The 17735-nt window shown below is 46.6% G+C and overlaps 1 protein-coding gene across 1 annotated transcript in view; it reads left to right on the top strand.

The window, feature by feature from the left end:
• The window catches only part of MEX3A (mex-3 RNA binding family member A), a 29059-nt gene extending 15544 nt beyond the window's left edge, over window positions 1-13515 (top strand). The window contains exon 3 of the mRNA XM_054996628.1: window positions 12410-13515. Within this exon, the coding sequence (XP_054852603.1) occupies window positions 12410-13515 (1106 nt within the window). The remainder of the gene's footprint in view (window positions 1-12409) is intronic.
• The last annotated feature ends 4220 nt before the right edge of the window (window positions 13516-17735 follow it).

Below are 17735 nucleotides of genomic sequence, written 5' to 3'. Positions count from 1 at the left end.
GTGGTGGAACTCAGTAGTGGAACTCAGGACCGCACAATGACATCACTTTGGGTCAGCTGGAACAAGGGGGGAGTTTTTTAAAGTTTAAATCGTCCTTGGCAAAAATGGTCACATGGCCGGTGGCCCCGCTCCCTGATCTCCAGACAGAGGGGAGTTTAGATTGCCCTCCGCGCACTGGTGCAGTGGCCAATCTAAACGTTTCTCTGTCTGGAGATCAGGGGGCGGGGCCACCGGCCATGTGACCATTTTCAAGAGGTGCCGGAACTCCATTCCACTGCGTTCCAGCTGAAAAAAAGCCCTGCCTGGAAGCAACAGTGTTAAGCCAGGGCTGATTCTTTAAGAATTTTCAGTTTCTTTAAGAATCAGCCCCAGATTGATGCCATCACTTCCAGGTCGCTCCAGAACTGATGACATCAACCATGGCCGCATGCACACACTCAATTTCACCAGCTTGCTGCCTCCTGCAGGTGCTCAGGCCTTATCCCTCATATTAGCTGGTGATCATGGGCAGAGGCATGAATCGTTGGGAGTTTGCCCACCATTGGTGAACACCAGGCAAGCCTAGCACTAGGCCACACGTACCAGTTCCCAGATTCTTATGAAAGACTCCTTCTGCTCATGAGAGTTGGCAACCAAACTGGTGGCCAAGCCCTTGTGACAGGAAGTGTCCTTGCAAGAGTCCAAACAGAAAGGCCTATAGGGCAAGTGTGATTTGGTGTGCTATTATAAAAGAAAGCTGGGGCAAATGAGATAAAAGTGTTCTCTCTTTGCAGCAGTCAGGAAAGCGGGCAGGTAGTGGCCGTGGTTACTGCTACTCAGGGCTTTTTTTCTGGGAAAAGAGGTGACGGAACTCAGTGGGTTGCCCTCGGAGAAAATAGTCACGTGGCTGGTGGCCCCGCCCCCTGATCTCCAGACAGAGGGGAGTTTAGATTGGGGGCGGGGCCACCAGCCATGTGACCATTTTCAAGAGGTTCCGGAACTCCGTTCCACTGTGTTCCCGCTGAAAAAAAGCCCTGCTGCTACTATTGCATCAGCGAGGCAGCAGGCAGTAGCAATGAGGCAGGGTAGTGGATAATGGCAGTGAGCCAATCTTGAGCTACCACTGGCAGGTAGTTTCATTCAATGTGGGACTTCTCACACTTACCAGAGGGAAGACAAATGTGCATAAGGCTGCCAGTACAGTGCAGGCATCTGGGGTGTGTGGTGTTTGCTGACGGGCAGAAAAAACTAAAGTGGTGTTGACACTGTGACCTCACTTCCAGCACAAACCCAGAAATGATGTCACCACATTGGGCTGATACACACCAGGGTTCCCTTGAAACTAGTGTACAGGGCAAATGCTAAAGCATTGGCCTGACGCTGTGACATCACTTCCGGGTTTGCATCAGAAGTGACATTTCAGCGTCAGCGTGACGACACCCCCACCCACCCCGCCGCCCATATTTTCTGCTTCTCTACCAAGCAGCGGCAAAACCAGCAGGGACTGGGTCAAGAAGTCTCCTGCTATAGTGGGAGACTTGGCCCCCTAAATGTTCACTGTGGTGAGCAAATTGTTCAAGCCACCCCTTCGCCATCTGACAGAGGCCTAGTTCTCAGTGGGTTGGTTAGGCCAATGTGTAGGGCTGCCACGTACCCCGATGAGGGCGAAGGATTCACCACTCCCACCCTCTGCCCCCACTCATCTGGCCGGTGGGTGGGAAAGGTGGGGGAACAGGCTTCCCAGGCATGCTCCTGGGGCCTGCATAATAATAATAACATTCGATTTATATACCACCCTTCAGGATGACTTAACACCCACTCAGAGCAGTTTACAAAGTGTATCATTATTATCCCCACAACTACCAACACCCTGTGAGGTGGGTGGGGCTGAGAGAGCTCCTAGAAGCTGTGACTTACCCAAGATCACCCAGCTAGCTTCAAGCAGAGGAGTGGGGAATCAAACCCGGTTCTCCAGATTAGAGTCCCATGCTCTTAACCACCATACCAAGCTGGCATGATGATGTCACACCTGGAAGTGACATCATTTTGCCACACAAGGAGACAAAAAAGATGAATACCAGGTCCCCCGCCCTTCCTGCCGGAAGAGTAAGGGGATCTAGCAACCCTCCCAGCATGCGTGGGCTGTATTTCAGGCTGCAAATATTTAACTCATATGACTGAATGCTCTGCAATACAGGAAATGATTCTCTGTACAGAAATCTGTCGTATTGGGGAATGTGTCATAGGTATCCCCCATCATCTAGTTTTAATATATGGCGACAATTCCATGTATTTGAACTCTGAGATGCCTGAATCACATGGCAGCCAAACAAAAGAGGTGCACAAGGGAAAGGGGATGTACTCTCCCCCCCACCCCCACCGCCATCCTGTGGCGTAAAACTTTGCAGACTCTTTCCCCAAACACTTTTCATTCATGCAGATTTAGATCTGGAATAGGAGCCCCGGTTGAAAGAAAGTGCCTAGAGAGATGGTCTATGAGGAGATAAGCTGGAGAGAAGAATATTCAGTTACTATCATTCAGACACCCTTTTGCTTAAAGAAAGTCCCCACACTCTACTTGCTACATGATTTGAGCAGTTTCAGGTTTTGACCTCAAGAACTGTGACCATCATGTCTAGACTGGCCCTGAGAACCAGGTCTAAATATTACAAGTCCTGTGGCCCCTTGCTTGCCCTCATTCTTCTGCTCCTGCTTTTCTGACACTCTTCAAATCAAATGTCTTTGTTTTATGTGCAGTTTTACTTAATTGTAGCCAGAGAGGAGACCTTTTTAATTATTGGGTTCTCTTAGTTGAAAGAGGGAAGATACTGGCCATTTCCACACACGTTGAGTAATGTACTTTCACTACACTTTCACAATCCTTTGGAAGAGGAATTTTTTGTTCCACACATGGAAAATCAGTTTCAAATGTTCACTAAAGAGTATTGAAAGTGGATTATCCAACGTGTGTGGAAGCAGCCAGTGGGTGAATGTTGAGTAGGAATGTTAGGTCTCCGGTGGTAGCAGTAGGCTAGTGGCGGGGGGTGGGTGGGGATGACGCAAAAATTGGCATTGCATTGACATCATTTCTGGGGTGAATAAGGGAGTGACATCTTGCTCCTCTTGGATTAAGGAGAAACTCTGGTAAAACCATAGAGTTTCTATTGAATCCTAGAATGGCGTAACATCACTTCCAGGTTTGCCCCGGAAATGACTTCATACCATCACTGTGACAGTATCTCCCCATGTTTCCGCTCTCCCAATCTTCTGTCACTTGCCAGCCAACAGCTGAAAACTCTAATATCAAAGTTGAGTTTCTATCTATACAAAAAATGTAACTGGTTTTATACCAGTAATCATGTCTCCCAGTCCCCCCCCCCGCCAACCCCTCCCTCCCCCGGGAACTGCAGTTTGGTGAGGGAACTCTCTGCTAGAGATTATATGGTGGAGAGGAAATGGGTACCTGTCAAAAGAAATAAATAAAACATACCGTTTTTCTTTCGTGATTCATAAGATTGTCTGTGCAGGATGAGATTGTGTATGTGGCTGGGTCCTGGGTCTCATCCTCAGAACTATAGTTTCTTGTGGAAATTACTTCTTAGGAGAAAGGCAGGCTTAGAAATAGTTTTTAAAAACTCAAACTTTTTCAAACTCCTTTAACTGTGTATTTGATATGATCAGGGAATATAAGGAGAAGGCCAGCAATGTATTTCTTTCACCCTCCTCCAAAAATACACAGTGAAGAAAAACAAGTCAGAAGTGTTTCTTCGGTTCTCTTGGAAAGGAGGCCCAGACTAAACGGGACATTGGAATAGGGCCGCCAGTTCCGGCTTGTGAAATTGCTACAGATTTTGAAGGCGGAGCCTGAGGCGGGTGGGGCTTAGGAGGGGAGGGACATCAGCAGAGTATAATGCCATTGAGTCTACCTTTAAATGAACCATTTTCTCCAGGGGAACTGCTCTCTGTTGTCAGGAGATCATTATACTGGGAGATCTCGGGCTGCCATCTTGAGGTTGGCAACCCTATATTGGAAGGCTACAATAAAATCTTCTGCAAAAGAGGCACCAGAGGATGGGGGTGGGGGGCGGGAAATGATGCAGAAATTTGTATTGCATTGACATCATTTCTGGGAGTGATGTCTTGCTCCTCTCAGAGTCAGGAGAAACACTAGTAAAACCATAGAGTTTTCATTGAATCCTGGAATGGTGTGACATCACTTCCAGGTTTGCCTTGGAAATGACTTCATACCATCACCATGACAGCATCCTGCCATGTCTCTGCCCTCCTGATCTTCCACCACTTCCTAGGGGGCTGGAGAAAGGGGTTAACTCCATGTCATTTCCCCAAATGAAAATGGGCCCCTCTGCTGCTTTAAGCCCTAGTGGGGGAAAACAACACATTACTTTTCCCTTCCAGAGCTTAAAGCAGCCCCGAGCTGCCACTTTTGATCAGCTGAGTGACAGAAGGGGGGGTGGTCATAAACTCATCCTTCCACAATGCCGCAGCCTTGATCTGTATTGAACTCTTGTTGCCTGCTTTGTGCAGCTGAATTGCATGTGTGTGTGTGGGGCTCTCAAGCATCGTGTGTAATAGAGTGCGTGCTCCACCATATGATCACCATTGCAGCTCCCTGTACCCTTAATTCAGCCCACTTGGAGAGAGTTTCCCAGGACGCGGCAAGATGCGATCATGACACATCGGGCATATTTGCAAGATCAGCCAACCAATCCAAAATGCAAAAGTTAAGTCTGTCCCAAGGTGTCACCACATGCAAAACGGGTGATATGAATCTACCGTCAGTTCACTGCAGCGTAAAAATATGTTCGTCTAAATGGAGAGAATGGGTTGGATTCTGCATAGATGCACACCTTCTGTTCTGTGCCTATGAGTGCATCATTTTCCACTCCCTTTGCTCTGTTTAAGGCAAGGGATCCCTTCATCTGTCAATCTGTGGGGCACTCTGTCCTGTTGATGGGCAAGCCTAGACCGTCCTGTACATCCTTCTGGTGGCTACACCCTGCCTCCTTTTGTCCATCCTTTGTCCTCCCCGCCCCCTTTCCTCCTCTGCTGTTTCCTTGTCAGGGTCCCTTTTGCCTTTCCGTCTCTCTCTTCTCCGCCCCATTTTCACTTTCATCCTGCATCCTTTCCTCCCCCATCTCTGATCATTTTCTCTCTCCCCCCAGATAGTCCTGTAGAACAACATTTGTCCCCAGTTACATCTCTGACTTGCCTCGCTTTCTTTCCCTTTGCGCTCAGCATGGATTTCCCCTTCCTTTGTCTCTTCCGTCTACATGACCCCTTTGTTTCACCTCTCCTACTACGTTAGGCTCAGTTTCTCTCCTTCCATCACCACCACCCCAGGTCCTAAGCCCTAGCCCTATCTACTCTATACATTGAAATGGAGAGCCTTAATCAAATGATCTGGGAAGAAGAATCAGATGGTAGCGTGGGGGGAGAAACAGAGTTCTTTTGTCTCGTAAATGGACCGTCCTGGACAACGGCAGATTTTCATAGAGCAGATTCCCGGCCTGGCCCCAGTGCAATTGATCCTTTCAGCGCAGGGTTTCCTGAGAGAGAAGGAGAGAGAGTGCAGTCCATTAGGGGCTGGATTTTTTTTTAAGCTACACTGCGGTTGTATCCTCCAAAGCACGAGCCAGCAATGAGCTTGGCCTGCTGGCCTCCTGCCCATTCTTGCCATGTAGACTGGAATTTCCAAGAATTGCCTGAAGTCTCTCTTGGGTGAATCATTTCTCCTGTCTCCATGAATTCATTGTGTGTGGTGTAGTGGAGGGGGGGGAGCAAACAACTGGTTTTGTTCCTAAGTCATCCCGTCTCTTACACACAGACACTCTTTTAAAAATCTATCACCAGGATCAGGCTGCTTTGGTACTCTGTGATTTACATCTATTTTATCTGCTCCACTGATGTTCATCAAACTTTTAATGTATACGTTAAGCTTGTAAATAGCTCCTTGCCTGAATTAAGAATCACACCTAGCTGACAAGCTAGTAGAGAGACTTTTAAAAAGTTGGTTTGTGCAGGCTACAAATGACTGACATAGGTACGCAGGGCAGGAGGACAAGTAACAGTTTTAGGAGAGCAGAGGCTAGTAACTTTATTTATTTATTACATTCATATTCCTCTCTCCCTGAGAACCAGGCTCAGAGCGGATCACAGAAAAAAATAAAAAACAGGCAGTATAATACTTATGGACTTATTTCCAAAATGATAGTCCTTTGTGCACAATATTACACCTATTGAAATCAATGTGGATTTGGGTTGCCAGCTCCAAGTTGGGAAATTCCTGGAGATCTGGAGGGTGAAACCTGGAGAAACCTGGAGAAAGTGGGGTGTGGGGGGGGGGGGCGGGAAGGACCTTGGCATAGCATAATTCCATAAAGTCCACCCTTCAAAGCAGCCATTTTCTCCAAGTGAACTGATCTCTGTGGCCTGGAGACTAGTTGTAATTCCAGGACATCTCCAGCCACTACCTGGAGGCTGGCAACCCTAATGTGGAGACAGAGAAAGTGGGCATAAGTGAGATCGCCTGTGGTCATGATGAGCATAGAGTGCCTAGGCTTACATGTAGGCTCTGTCCCAGTGATCAGAAATGTTCGTTTTTAAAAAAAATCCTGATCATGAGAAGACTGTGCATGCTTTTCTATGCTTGTAAACTCTAGCCCTTTTCACATTTAGAGTTCTGTTAGGGCTTCCAACTTCAGCTTGAGAAATTCTTGGAGATTTGGGGGTGGAGCCTGGGGGGTGGATGGAGGGACCCCAGCAGAGGATGTAAGGCAATAGAGTCCACCCTCCCAAACTGCCATTTCTTCCAGGGGAACTGTAATCTGGATAGTATTTGTAATTCTGGGAAATCTCCAGGCCCTGCCTGAAGATTGGCAACATTGGTTCTGTACTAAAACTAAAAGGACAGCCTTTGCCCCTTTCAGACAAATGGCAGCTGTGCATATCAGGCGGATGGCATGTGGTATACGGTCACCCTATACATGCGGTAAACATAATGACTGAAAAATCATGCTCATGAATTGGTGATTGCGCAGTGTGTGGGAGTGTGTGTGTGGTGTGGGTGTGAACAAAGCAAGTACCTTGTGCCCACTTCCCCTCTAGAGCACTGATTTCAACTAGGCTTACTAACAGGCCTGGAGAAAAATATCCCGTCTCTTATATCATAGATTCTAGGTGAAATGAAACTCCCCCCTTCACAGCCCCCCCCCACTCCAGGACTTTCATAGGCCAGATCGAGTGACCCGATCAACAGCAGGCCTGCTGCTTCTCCCAGTCTCCTTATTTTATTTATTTATTTCATTACTTAGCTAAACATGTTTATCCCGCAGCTTTCAGCCCGAAAAGACTCCCATGGCAGCTTCTAGCATATATAAAAACACACTGTTAAAACACAATAAAACCATCAATAAGTTAATAATAGAACCTCCATAAACCCAGCTGCTAATAAAAAAGGAGCTTAAAAACAACAGTCAGTGATCTAAAAGATAATAAAACCAGCACAGCAATGATAGTATCATAATAATAATACTTTAGCATTTACATAGCACTTGCGATCCTTCACATACATTTTCTTATAATGCTTACAATGGTCCTGTGTGGTAGGCTAGTACTACAGATAGAAAGCTGAGACTGCTTGACTAAGGCCAAAGCGAGGTACTGCTGGGACCCTCTGGTTCTGAGCAACTCATTTTATGCAGGGCAGCTCTGCATGAGGTTGGTGGGAGCTGGCACATGGACACATGAGTCTGCCTTATACTGAAACAGACCATTGGCCCATCGAAGGGTCTCAGGCAGAGGTCTTTCACATCACCAACTACCTCATAATTTAAACCGGAGATGCTGAGGATCGAACCTGGGACCTTCGGCGTGCCAAATAGATGCTCTGCCTCTGAGTCATAGGCACAAGCTGCTACTGCAGCCTTGCAGCCCCCACCTCATGTGAGGCAGGCAAGTGCTGCTTCTGCTGCTATCACAAGCTGTGGGCTACCACCTCCGATGAGACAGGCAGGAGTTGCTGTCGACAGGAGCTGGTCACCTATGCCATGCACACAGCAAGCACAAGCTGGTGGCCCTTGCCACACGTGAGGCAGGTGAATGTGAGCCAGCAGCTCTCACCCTTAGTTAACCGGGTGTCCTGCTCTTTCTCCTTCCGCTCTCCATTGGAGGGCAGGGGCTGTCCAGGGAGAGAGGCCTATTTCCAGAGGCCCCTTGCCTACTAATCCACCTTGCAAATATTTTTGGGGAGATGATTCCAAAAGGGAGGCGCCACTACAGAGAAGGCCCTATTTGGCCACAACCCACCTGTCTTAATTTTAATTTAATTTAATTTATTATATTTATATTCCGCCCTCCCTGCTTTCGCAGGCTCAGGGCGGATAACAAATACAAACATGTTTAAAAACATTTAAAAACATTAAATAATACATTTAAAAACATTTAAAAACATTAAATATAACAATTCATGCTGCCCAGTGGTTCATACATGCCTCTGTGTTTGCATAGGGGTGATGGCTTAACCCCCCCTTCACGGGGGGGGGGCGGGCACTGCCCGGCGTTAGCCATATGCCTGGCGGAATAGCTCTGTCTTACAGGCCCGGCGAAATGCAAGCAAATCTTGCCGGGCCCTTGTCTCGCAAGACAGAGCATTCCACCAGGTCGGGGCCAGGACTGAAAAGGCCCTGGCCCTGGTCGACGCCAGGCGGGCCTCCCTAGGGCCAGGGACACTTAAAAGATGTTTTCCGCCAGAGCGGAGAGTCCTCCGGGGCTCATATGGTGAGAGACGGTCCCTCAGATACGTCGGTCCCAGTCCGCGTAGGGCTTTGTAGGTTAACACCAAAACCTTGAACCTGATTCGGTACTCCACTGGCAGCCAATGCAGCTGGCGTAGCACCGGTGTAATATGCTCCCACACTGGTGCTCCAGCAATGACCCGCGCTGCTGCATTCTGTACCAGCTGTAACCGCCGGATCAGGCCCATGGGAAGCCCAGCGTAGAGCGCGTTACAGTAATCCAACCTAGAGGTGACCATTGCTTGGACCACTGTAGTCATGTCACGGGGAGACAAATAAGGGGCAAGCTGCCTGGCCTGCCGAAGATAATAAAAGGAAGACCTGGCAACTGCAGTGATCTGGTCCTCCATCTTCAAGGAGGAATCCAGAAACTTCTAAAAGTGGGGATGCACGGAGTAAGGACTGTCCAGAAACTCTTAACTAGAGATGGGCACGAACGGCAATACGAACAAAAAAAGCCACAAATAGCCCAATCTGGGCTGTTTCCACACTACTTACCTTCATCCGGAACACTGCGGAATGTCACGCAAAAACCATGGAAGATAGCATCTTCTTGCGCAAGTTTTGCGCAATGTCGTACAAAACTCGCACGAAAAGACACTATCTTCCGCGGGTTTTTCGCGACGTTCCACGGCGTTCCGGATGAAGATAAGTAGTGTGAAAATGGCACTGCTGTTTGCGAACAAGCTGTTTGTGAGGCCCCAGTCTAAACGAACAGGTGGTCGTTGCAAGCCTCATTTGTTGCTGTTCGTCAAGCCAGACAATCTGGCACCTGCAATCAATTCCCTTGGCAATTTAGGCAGGGATTGTCTGAACTCTGTCTGAACTCTGTCTGCTGTTGCCCTGGAAACCCCAATCTAAGCCCAATTTAGCTTGATAGGCAGGTCTTCCTTTCAAGTGTGGAACTCCAAATTTGTTACAAGGGAGCAAAGATCAGGGGGGAGGGGGTTTCCCAGCTCTGGTTTTGCAGACAGTGGAAAGGGAGAGACAGCTGCTGTTGGCATTTTGATAGAGAGAGTGCATTGGAGCTTGAATTTTCTTTGTCTGTGGTGATAGGGATCTACCCCTTCAGGTTCCAGGTCTGCTGCTAGACTCTGGGCCAAGCTATTCTTTATTATTGGTACCTTTCCTGCTGCCTGCTCAGGTAAGGTTTCTGGGAGTGGTGCGATAGGGATCTACCCCTTCAATTTCCAGGGCTGCTGCCAGGCTCTGGGGCCAAGCTATTATTTATTATTGGTACCTTTCCTGCTGCCTGCTCAGGTCAGGTTTCTGGGAGTGGTGCAGTAGGGATCTTGACCAAACTTGGATGATGGCTGGAGGAGAGCCTGCTGGCCCGCACAAACATCCAACCATGAACATGTTCTTGAACAGGTCATGCTCATAAGTGTTCGTGAGTCCCTGTTCGTGGGTGGCAACAAACAACGAACATCATGTTTGTTTGTTTTTCTGTTCGTGCCCATCTCTGCTCTTAACTAAGGTAGACGTACATGAGAGCAGTGTTATCTTTCTCCATCATGGACCTTGGCAAGGCAAGGGTGAACCCCAAACTCCCATGCACAGCTAGCCCAAACTTCTCCAAACATAATTTAAAGCAGGACCTCTTCAATCACAGCTCAGTTTCTTAGCCATCATGTGACACCTGTTCCAAAAAATCCACGCCTCACAGCCTTCTGAGCACCCATTAAAGCATTGCTCCAATAGAACTGTAGCTATTATGGGTTGATCCAGCATCAAGGTGCATTTAAAATACGAAAGCAGCATTTTAACATGCATTAGATGACCCACTACTGGGAAAGTGAGGCAGCCAAAGGAACTGGAGAAATTTACTTAATTTATTTTAAAACATTTGTGTGCCACCTTTACACCCAATAAGGGACCTCAAAGCGGCGAACAATGAAAAGAAATTAAAAGCCAATGTTAAAAACAGTACATAATGGCCATGGTGGAGAAGACATAGGCAGGAGGAGAAGGAGAAGGACAGAAGTTATAGTCAAGGTAGGAAGCTGCAGTTCAGACCAAAGGAGAGAATTGGGAGGGGGGGCAATGTTCACGGGGCCCTGGTCACCCTAGGGCCCATTGGGAAGGAAGTGGAACTGGACAATCTGTTTTCCTATTATGTTTGGGCAGGGCTTTTTTTCTGGGGAAAGAGGTGGTGGAACTCAGTGGGTTGCCCTCAGAGAAAATGGTCACATGGCTGGTGGCCCCGCCCCCCTGATCTCCAGACAGAGGGGCACGGAGGGCAATCTCAACTCCCCTCTGTCTGGAGATCAGGGGGCGGGGCCACCAGCCATGTGACCATTTTCAAGAGGTTCCGGAACTCCGTTCCCCCGCGTTCCCCCTGAAAAAAAACCCTGTGTTTGGGGCCTGGTAGCGTCCAGAGGGGCTTGTGGGAGGGGTCCATAGTGGTTCTTGGTAGTGCTCAGTTTCTGCGGTTGCAAGTTCAGTAAGTGCAAACACGTACCTTCTAATATCTCAAAGAAGAAAAAACGTGGACACGCTTCAAACACTGGTATTCTATGGGATGAAGCCGAGAGATCTGGTCAGGGGCAGGACAGTTAATCCTTTCCCCCTCCATGTTGTGCCATCAAGCCAAACTGGTCTCTGATATAGCTGCTGGTGACTTTCTAAATACACCAGGAAAATCTGATCATGGGATCTCTCTCCCAGTGACTCACCTAGTTAGTGTCTTCAAGCAAGGATCACATCACGAGAGACACTCCTTTTACCATTATAAATTGCTGAGGCCTCTACCACACTTACTGTATTAGTTCACTCCATGGTTTCCTGTCCTCCGGCGATTTAAAAGTCAAGGAAGTGATTATTATTTGGGTTAAAGCTATAGCAGTTTTAGGAACCGAGAGGGGCAGCCTAGTCACTCCCCTTAGTCTAAGAGAGTGGGGCAGCTGGCCTTGGATCTCGTCAGCAGTCGTTGGCAGAGGACTGGATCTGCCTGGCTGTTAAGGACAGAAGATACATAGTGAATTTTTCCTGCCCCGTCATGCCTGAAAGTTCTGACAAGCACAACATGCATGGGTAGTGCTTGAAGTAAGCACTTGAGAAGTTTTCTTCTGTGGTTCAATGGAAGAGCGCATGTTTTTCATGCAGAAAGTCCCAGACTCAATCCCTGGCATTTCCAGTATCTCATGTAACTGGGAGAGGCATTTCTCTGCTTGGGATGCTGCAGAGCTGCAGTCCATTATACCTAACGGTGCTCAGCTAGATCAAAGGTCTGACTTAGAAGAAGGCAACTTCCTAGGGCCAGATCCTCAACAGAGGAAGTACCCTTGTTAGGATGGGGTTGGGGAAGATTGTCTTTGTGTTTTTTGCTGGGGGAGGAATAATTCATTTTGCAATTAATGAAAAACCAAAAGAGAAAAAGACTCCCTTCCAGCCTCTACATAGCTCCAGTGAATTTGAAGTTCCATGCCCTGATATGGATAAAGCATAATCATTAAATGCCTCCAGCATGCTCAGTGTATTTGACCTGGGCCTAGGGAAGTGAGGGAAATCACTTCTCCTTTGATTATCTCTGAGATTTGGGGGTGGGAGCAGGGAAAGCAAAGGAAGCCAAGAAGGCCACTAATCCTTTTCCTCTTTATCCTTTACTGTCTTTAAAGGTTGCAAAATCAAAGCTTTGAGGGCAAAGACCAACACCTACATCAAGACTCCCGTACGCGGGGAAGAGCCTGTGTTCATGGTGACTGGACGGCGGGAGGACGTCGCTATGGCGAGGAGAGAGATCATCTCAGCTGCCGAGCACTTCTCCATGATCCGAGCCTCTCGTAACAAGGCTGGTACTACTTTTGGTAGTGCCCCAACCCTGCCGGGACAAGTCACCATCCGGGTCCGGGTCCCATACCGTGTAGTAGGCTTGGTGGTGGGGCCCAAAGGAGCCACCATCAAGCGGATCCAGCAGCAGACCAACACCTACATCATCACACCTAGCCGAGACCGGGACCCTGTCTTTGAGATCACAGGAGCGCCAGGAAATGTGGAGCGAGCCCGAGAGGAAATCGAAACACACATTGCAGTCCGGACGGGCAAGATCCTAGAATACAACAATGAAAACGACTTCCTGTCCAGCAGTCCTGATTCAGGCATGGAGAACCGTTATTCTGAGGCCTGGCGGGTCCACACTCCAGCTCCTGGCTGCAAGCCTCTCTCCACCTTCCGTCAAAACAGCCTTGGGTGCATCGGCGACTGCTCTGTGGACCCAGCTTATGAGACTCCCCGGCTGAATGACCAAAACGATTTCAATTACAGTTACCTCTTTCCCAACTATGGTGTCAACAAACAAGATCTTTACTACGGGGTTCCAGAATCCGGTGCTCCCTTGTGGGCTGGGCAGGAAAATACCAACCCTGTTTCAGTCCTCTTCTCTAAGCAGCAACGATCTAGCAATAGTGGCGCCATCCATCCAAACTCGCACCGTTCCCCGTCCTCTTCTATACAAGAGCCTACTCTATCTGGGCTTCCTAGAAGGTCTCAGGGGGAGCCCTTACAAGGGTTTTCCAAACTGGGTGCTTCCGCCACCACCCGGACGTCCATCTCAAGCAGCCGGGAGTGTATGGTGTGTTTTGAAAGCGAGGTAACGGCAGCCCTAGTTCCATGTGGCCATAATCTCTTCTGCATGGAGTGTGCCGTGCGGATCTGTGAGAGAACTGACCCGGAATGCCCGGTGTGCCACGCAACAGCCACTCAGGCCATTAGAATATTTTCTTAAAAAGAGACATCCTTAGGGGAATTGGAGTGGGTGATGGGAAAGGAGGGAGGGTACAGCAGAGAGCAAGAGCGAGAGAGAGAGAAACAGAATAAAATACATCCGAAGAATGAACAAACAAATTAGAAAAAGAAAGTTAATTTAAAGAAGAAGAAAATTATTTTAGGAGCAATCTATGTTATTTTTTAAGAATAAGAATAATAAGAATAATAAGAATAATAATAAAGGTGATGATGATACAACTAAGATGGAGAAGCCAGAAATACTGGGAATAGCAATTGCTACACAACAGCCTGTGGTGTCGTTTTGAAATGGAGAACTCTCAACACACATGAGCGATTTGCAAGCAATGCGGGAAGTGATGCGGAGGAAGTAGGATAGGGCCTGCGTGGCCCCTGCTGGCACCATAACTGGAAGGGGAAGGGGGCATTTTCTCATCTAGGAAACCCAGCTCTGATCTTGGTCTGATGTTGCTGGGCCTTCAACTTGCCTGGTGGGCCAAAAACGTGGAAAGTAACTAAAAGCTGTTAGGAAGGGAAGCCGGAAAGGAAAAAGAGAAAAACCATCAACCTCTGGGAACCTGATCAAACGAGGGCACAACTGTATTACCTCAAACATTTAAAAGAAAAAGAAGCAGCTAAAGAGCTTTATATTCTTTTTCCTCTATTTTTTTCCTAAGAAAAAGAAGTTAAAATGAATAAATAACATTAAAGCCAGTGAAATGGGAGAAAATCGAACGGGTTTGGAAGAACCCCAAGGAGAATCTTCCTGGCCGCTTTTAAATTTTAGTTTCGAGTCTTCTGAGCCACTGCAAAAGTTTTTTGAACTTTGAGTTTGCTTTTCCTATTTGAGCAGGGATTTGTTCATCAAATAAGAAATCAGGAGTCACTAACAGGGTATTTCCAAAAACAAAACCAAGCTAACAACGCTTCCAGATTCCCAGTTAACGGGATGGAGAGGGTTGACCGCCATGTTTCTACATCTCACCCTTGATGCTTGCCAAGTGATGCAACCACAAATGTACACATGCAAAAAGAGAAAACATTTTTCTTCCTTTTTTCTCTCTTTTGATTTTAGGAACAACAATTTCTCACCAAAACCTAAGAAAGATGTCCATGCAATACTGGCAACAAGCCCACTTACAACCAACATGCGTCCCAACGGAAAGCAAAAAAATAATAATTAATAAATAAATATGAAATAACATGTTTATATATAATTTTCTCGTCTTTTTAAACTGGACCAAAACTTTTGTTACTCAAAACCAAGTAAAGAGAAAAAAAAGAGTATTTACTTATGGACCAAAACCTCTTTTGCTGTCCTCGTCTGGATCTTCCAGAGGTTGCTAACTTTTATATATTATATTTTTTTCAGAACGAAGCAAACAGACACATACTCAAAAAACAAAAAAAATAGAAAAAATAATTTTGAATTGCCTTGTTGAACATCCTTAATCATTTCAAGACAAAAGTCATTTGACTCCTGGTTTTGTTACATCAGATACTTTTTGAAGTGTTAGGAACAGGAGAGACGAGTCAGTCATCTCTCCCTGTCAGTTTGCAGCCCAGCAACCTAACACAGTCAGGTTTCTTGAACTTGCTACCTGGATGCCAAATTGCCAAGATGGTTATATATTAAAAGGGGGTGGATTAAAACAACCCAGTACCACTATAAATGCATATATATGAATGTTTTCATTTCCTTCCCATTTTCCTATCTTTACTTTTGCTTACAATTCTCGGACCCTGATTTAGGAAGGAACTCTTGAACCAAGAACCTGAGCAATTTGTTAGAGATGGTTTCTGCAAAAAAGCAAGCAAGCAAAGAAAAAGGATTAAAAAGCCCAAGAGTTTCTGGGATTTGTAGGGTTGTGTTTTTTTTAATGCTATACAAGAGACTTTCATGTCATCATCGCATGCCTCTTGGGAATACATCCTATTTCTCTACCGTTTTGTCTCACCTAAATACCATCCCTTGACCTCTGCTAATTTGTTCTAGATGGCCTTTAGTCATCTATGACAGGGTTGTATATACTTTGTGCTTTTTTAAAAAAAAATCCTACAATCTTCACCAAGAAAAGCCAAATTGTGCAAATTATGCAAATTAAGTATGTTTATTTTGCATGGCTTAACCGACTTCCTTCAGGTGTGGGAGCCTCACAAGTCTCCGTGTCTCTCTTCATCCCAGGAGGCCCTACTGCAACTGTACATGCTCACATATGGCTTCCAGCAGGTAACGATCACAATATTCAGATCCATCTTTGCAGCCAAATGGACTTACCTTTTTTAAAAAAAAATATGAAAGGGGGGGTCCTCAGATGCATCACAAGTCCGCGTTCGCACAACATGATAAAAAAAACCATGGAGTACATGCAGCCCTGTCTGAGAAATTTATTTTGGGGGGTGGGAAGAAATGACTGGTGTTCTGTCAAACTTGGCAATTGATTGTGATCTAAGGGAAGAAACGGGACACAGGTGTTTTTCAGCAATGACAAAATATGTATTATCCAGGAACTGAAAAAATTGTGGAGGGGGAGGCTGAGATGAAGGATGCTCACATCCTAAATTCTGCACTATACACTGAGAAGACTATACTCTGCTAAAGGGGACACTGTCAGCCTACTGCGGGGCTTGCCTTCCCACCCTGACCTCCAGAAGCTTATGTGGTCTAATACTGCAAATCATTTGGGTATCACCTAATCAAAACAAATGGGGGGGGGGTCTTTCTTTTTAAAAAATCAGATGAACCTGGCACTGAATACAAAGCCGCTCTCATGTCAAAATCCCGATGTGTCGCTAAGTCTTAACGATGCAGCAGCGACGATTACCGGACTGGATTGAGCCAGCCGCTATGGGAGACATGAAACCAGCTCTGTAGAGTGAGGCAGACCCAAACAAATGTTCTCAACACTACCCAACTTGCTCAGAGCCGATGCTGACAGATGCAAGGTGGACCTTGCAGGGGCTGAACTGGGTGGCCGCATCCTCCCCCCTTCCGTTCTGTCAATTTTTAGAGCCAGCAAAGGGGCTTTGCTACCAAAATTTATCTGCACTTGCCTTCAAAGAACCGTGCACCATGAAAGTAAGGGGTTTCATTGCACCCTCTCTGTTCTTGGCTAGTCGTCTGGCATGCCAGCAAAACAACTTTCTATGCATTCCTTTTAAAAACCTGCAAAGACTTTAAGAATCTTGGTAACTGGCCTCATCGGCTTTTTTGAAAAGCAAACCCTTGTGAATATAATTAATTCTGACAGTCTCCCTTTTTTCTTTTGGTGACAAAGATGTTATAATACTTGTTTTATTAAATAGGATCGTATTAATCCCAGTAGGAGAAATGGGGGGGGGAAAGGAAAGAAGGCAGGAGGGAGGGAAGGAGAGAGTTACATTTTCTTTTTTTGGAGAAAGCAGGCAAGAGGAAACTAATTGATACCAGTCCAATTCCATTTGTTCCTGGTGGTAGTAGAGGTGGTGATGATGTAGTGCTGGTGGGAGGTTATCTTAACTTCTCCAGCCAATGTAGATAAAATGGGGTGGGGTGGAGGAGGAGCCAGAGGGTGTACTGAAATTTTCGGGAAAGATGGGACGTGAATGGCGATGCTCCCTCTGGCAACGTGGTGCCCTGCGCAGGGCCGGATATATTCTTTGGATTTAGTCGTTCTTGGCGGAGTGAAGTCTGTTTTGTAGTTAATGTGAGAGAGTTTTCGGTCAATGTTTTATTGTTTTATGCCAGGCGATGGAGAGAGGAGAACGGTGGAGGAGAGGCCTCCCTTCGTGGGGAAATGTGCATGGGTGGGAAATTTTAGCACTGGTCCTGTGGGGCTGAGTAGGAAAAAGTTTGGACAGAGGGGGGAATCCGTTCCTTTCCTCTGCGCCCCCCCCCCCCACCGTTGTCTCCTTACTAAGGTGAGAAATTGAAACAGCCTCTTCCTTTACATGCACGCGTGGTGAAACTATTAGAATCTTTCCCTTAAAAACAAAACACAAATAACAATATAAAACCCAAACCGATATCCAAACTTGCTAATCAGAAATGGAAGGGGGGGGTCTGTTTCCTGTTCTCAGAACAGATCAAATTTGCGAACCAGGCCTTCCTGCTTCCAAGTTAATTTTTTTGAATAAAGAAAACGTTTTTTTAATTCCAATAACCTTTTATCTATCTATCTAATCTATATATACATATACATATATATTAAAAGAAAGCCTGATGTAGCAACTCTAGTTTAA

This window comes from Eublepharis macularius, chromosome 1 (genome assembly GCF_028583425.1).
Source record: "Eublepharis macularius isolate TG4126 chromosome 1, MPM_Emac_v1.0, whole genome shotgun sequence".
NCBI classification, from domain to species: Eukaryota; Metazoa; Chordata; class Lepidosauria; order Squamata; family Eublepharidae; genus Eublepharis; species Eublepharis macularius.
Note: the sequence above shows the minus strand (reverse complement) of the source record. Positions and strands in the feature narration are given on the sequence as shown.